The sequence below is a fragment of the Daktulosphaira vitifoliae genome, unplaced genomic scaffold (assembly GCF_025091365.1).
Source record: "Daktulosphaira vitifoliae isolate Bord-2020 unplaced genomic scaffold, ASM2509136v1 Scaffold_1, whole genome shotgun sequence".
NCBI lineage: Eukaryota > Metazoa > Arthropoda > Insecta > Hemiptera > Phylloxeridae > Daktulosphaira > Daktulosphaira vitifoliae.
The window spans coordinates 14,377,470-14,381,951 of NW_026099572.1; the positions used below are offsets into that span (position 1 = coordinate 14,377,470).

Sequence of the window (4,482 nt, forward strand, 5' to 3'; positions counted from 1 at the left end):
GAAAAAAAAACCCAACACAGGGGGGTCGTGGAACAGTGGTGACGTAGCATAGTTGGATCAAGTATAATGATATCTGACAGTGATTAAAATCACTATAAAAAAAAAAACGCTTCGATGCAAATCTTTAGATAGTGTTTAATTTTAAAAAATTGGTGGATTATTCCAAAAGCTACATGATCTGCTAGTTCCTTATTAATATTCTGATTAAGATAAAGTATGTCGAATGAAAAATGGATTATTAAAAAATATTATTTCTCATAAAAAAATTATGTTGATCCATACACTTTTCAATAAATTATAACATTATAAAATTAAAAATGTAAAAAATAAAATCGAAAATTTTCACACAATAATAGCATATGGTTGCCATTTTCACCGTGTAGACAAAATAAAGTCCGAAATTTTTTTTTTTTCATAATAAAGTACATTACATTAGCATTAATTTAATATACATATAAATGTCAGTATTTCCGGAACACTTTCAAAAGTTAAGTTGAAAAAGTTAATTTTTTGTGAAAAAGTTGTCATTTTGTTTCCCCTCTGTGGGCTGGTAAAGGGTTAAATTTATAAAAAAATATACCAAATGATAGGTAAAGACATCAAGAATCTATATAAAAAAAAATTATATTGATTTGTTCATTTTTGAAAAAGTTACGGCACTTTTAAGTAAAAAAAATTGAAAAAATTTCGAAAATTAGCGATTTTTAAATTTGTTTTTTTTTTGAAGCTAAAAAATAGTAATAATTGTCTTGTTTTAATTCTTACCTTAAAATAAATAGTAATTTTTAAATTTTTAGTTGATAAAAAAAAAGCTACCAAAATTAATTGAAATTATTCCTCCTAAAAAAAATGTCTAAGTCACTGGTAATTAGTACATATTTTTCGTTTAACTATTGTTTTTAGGGAGAGGGCTGTGATGAACCCAGAGACCGTCCTTCAAAATAGGCCACTAATTTAAACCTCATATTATCGTTACTCTAGGGTATATTTCAAAATACTTCTAGCTCAATTTTTAATACAATAAACATACCACTAGACCAGGGTTCTCAAAAAATTATATTGATTTGTTCATTTTTGAAGAAGTTATGGCAGTGTTAAATAAAAAAAATTGAAAAAATTAGCGATTTTTAAATTTGTAATTTTTTTGGAGGTTTCCCCCATTTACGGGGAACGAGGGAATTTTTTTCAATTTTTGAGGGTAATGTCTTCGACTAGATACGATTTGTGATCTTTTTGCGTATCATTGAAAGAAATCGGTTCGTTGAGAGCTGAGAAAAAGTGGTAACAAAAATAAAAAAAATATTTAAATTATAAACATATCTTAGTAAAACCAATACGTTCTCAGCTTCGCATCGAAGCTAAAATGTAACCCATTGAACCACATCACCTGATTTTACTTTATTTGAACTGTGTGTATACAGAGAAAAAACTAAATAATTGAATTTTGCAAATTTCGTAGGTAGCATCTGGGTACTATAAGTATTTATTTTATTAATGGCTAACTTTCAAAGAACTACACTAAATAAGTTTAATAATTTTATTTATTCCTAAAAAAAAAAAACACAAGTTTAATTATATAATGATTTATATTTAATTATTTAAACCATTAATATATACACCATTAGAGCTTGATTCAAATACAAATTCATCTATTTAAAACTTTACCTAAAGATCTCTTGTCTTAATTACTAGTCTCCAATTTATTAATTTTATGTTTAAAAAAAAATTGTTGATAAATATTTTTTATGAATGCGTATACGTCAGATACTTGAACAGAAATGTTAACCAGTGTAATAATATAATTATCAAACTAAGATTTTCGGAGAACATTCCGGACGATGCTGATTGCAAAAACACTAGTCATATGAGACCAGAGAGTAATATTACTACATATGGGAGAGGACTTTAATTTGGGTTTTATTAATTTTATTTTATTTTTGAACTCTTTGGAAATTATATTATCACTTGTTATCAAAAATTATTCTACAACTTATCTTGCTTGATAACATGATATCTAGTTATTAGTGGTAACTTCATGATGCATGTGTTATCGATATTTTTTCATAAAAATTTTTAAGCTAATCCTAAGTTGTAGAATTGATTGTTATTATATGATTTTTGATTTAAAAACTTTAATTAATTTATTATTTATTAACTAAATTATTTAATGATATATTGATAAAATGAATGATATTGTTAAACATACTCTTTTTAATTTTCCGAAATCATTTAAATTTAAATTAAATGACTTGAAATTTATTCAATATCGGTATGCTCATAATGTTCGTCCACCACGTATTAAATATCCAATGTGGTATTTACAGCGAGAACGTGCAAAAGATGAACAACACTTGACCTCTGATAATCGTGCTTTTATAAAAGAAGTTGTTCATGATAAATTTGGCATGCCTGCTGTTATACATGGTATTTCAACTTATGACTTAAAATCTCCACTTGCTGAAAATTCTGTAGAACACAATGTTAAATGGAATCCAAAATTCACACGCTCTGGATTAATAGCAAGAAAAATTGGCAACTATCCTTTATGGTTAAATAATGGTAAAAGTGTTCTTACCACATTATTGCAAGTAATAGATAATCATGTTATTAAGTACATACCACCAGGAGAATTTGATCCTCCTCGTAAACCATACAGCTGTCCAAATCATAAAAAGCAACTAGGATGTCTACTTGTTGGAGCTGAAAGTGCTGATCCACAATATTTTACAAAGGAATATTGTGGTATATTTTACAAAGAAGGAATGATGCCTAAAAAGTATTTAGGAAGATTTCTAATATCTCCTGAAGCAGCTTTGCAACCAGGTACTCCACTTTTGGCTTCACATTTTCGTGTTGGTGATACTATTGATATCCGTGGAAAAACAATTGATAGAGGATTCCAAGGTGTCATGAAACGTTGGGGCTTTCATGGTATGCCTGCTACTCATGGTGTAACTAAATCACATCGTAGAGGAGGTAATATTGGTCATGGAGGGGAGAAAGGAAGAGTTTTTCCTGGCACTAAAATGCCTGGTCATATGGGAAACAGATATAGAATTCATAGAGGTGCAACAATCTTAAGAATTAATCACAAGTTTAATGTTATTTGGGTAAAAGGTGTTGCATCACCAGGAGAAACTAATTCCATTGTGTACTTGTATGATACTCTGTTACCATTGAGAAAACCTAAGACTGCTTTGCCGTTTCCTACATCTAAAAGATCAGAGGATAATGAAATAGATTCTTATGCTGATGAAGTTTATAAATTTACTGACCAGACTATTACATTTGAAGAAGAAAAATAGAATATTACTGTTATTTTTACTTATTGTATATAATTTATTAAAGATAATTTAACTAGTTTATTTTTTTTTTCATACGACTTCTTTAGCTAACTTAGATAATGGAAATTATTTTTAATATACCATTAGTAAACTTATAAACGTTTAGTTAAATATCATTGAAATTTTAAATTAATTATGTCCAGGTTTATGTGGTTATAATAACCTATCATTGGATTGGTAAATTATTTAGTCATAGTAATAATATTCTCCATAAATATTAAAGTTCGTTAACGATATTGGTATTACCGACTTATTTTATTTTCCATGATAACTATTTCTAAAATATTGCAATAATCGAAAAAAGAATTTTTAATATAAGACTGTTTGAATTTTGTTTACTTTGTTAGAAAATACATATTATTTGATGATAATAGGCCAAAAACGGTTCGTGATAAATAAGTAAATATTTTTTGTATTAAAATATATTATTAAATATAGAAATGAAATATGACGAAAAATAATATTTATTGATACAAAATTTTATTCTTAGATAAGGTTTTCTATTATGACGTTATTATTCCTATTTTTAACAAAATACGAACAAAGTAATGCAGGAGGAAAATTAGAGAAAGAAATTTGAAAATTAGTACATGTAAAGTAACAGCTGGTTAAAACTCAATTTGAAAAGTAAAATGAAATTTATTATGCCAAAAAAAAACTAGGTGACGGCACAGTGGGGTCGTGGCATAGTTGGGTCCAGTATAGATGATATCTGACAGTGATTAAAATCACTATCATAAAAAACGCTTCGATGCAAATCTGTAGATAGTGTTTAATTAAAAAAAAAAATTTGTTAAAATAGCATATTTTTGAATATGGTAGCCATTTGCACATAGAAGATAAGATGTCGGGACAAATTATTTTTTTTCATTTTATAGTACATAAAATAAACTTTTTATAAATTTTTAAGTTGAAAATTTAAAATCGAAAATTTTAACACAAAAATAGAGTTTTTTTAACTACGGCAGCAATTTGCACATAGTAGATAGGTTGTCGGGACAAATTTTTTTTTTCATTTTATAGTACATAAAATAAGCTTTAATTTGATATATGTTTGAAGGACGCAGTATTTCCCGAACATTTTCAAAAATTAAGTTGAAAAAGTTAATTTTTGTAAAAAAGTTGCTATTTTAAATCC

At 26.8% G+C, this 4,482-nt stretch overlaps 1 protein-coding gene across 1 annotated transcript; it reads left to right on the forward strand.

Moving 5' to 3' along the window:
• The first annotated feature begins 2,049 nt into the window (after positions 1–2,049).
• On the forward strand, positions 2,050–3,365 carry LOC126894052 (39S ribosomal protein L3, mitochondrial). The gene has a single exon (XM_050664697.1). It carries the CDS (start codon positions 2,184–2,186, stop codon positions 3,303–3,305), a length of 1,122 nt encoding a protein of 373 aa, XP_050520654.1. The 5' UTR covers positions 2,050–2,183; the 3' UTR covers positions 3,306–3,365.
• The last annotated feature ends 1,117 nt before the right edge of the window (positions 3,366–4,482 follow it).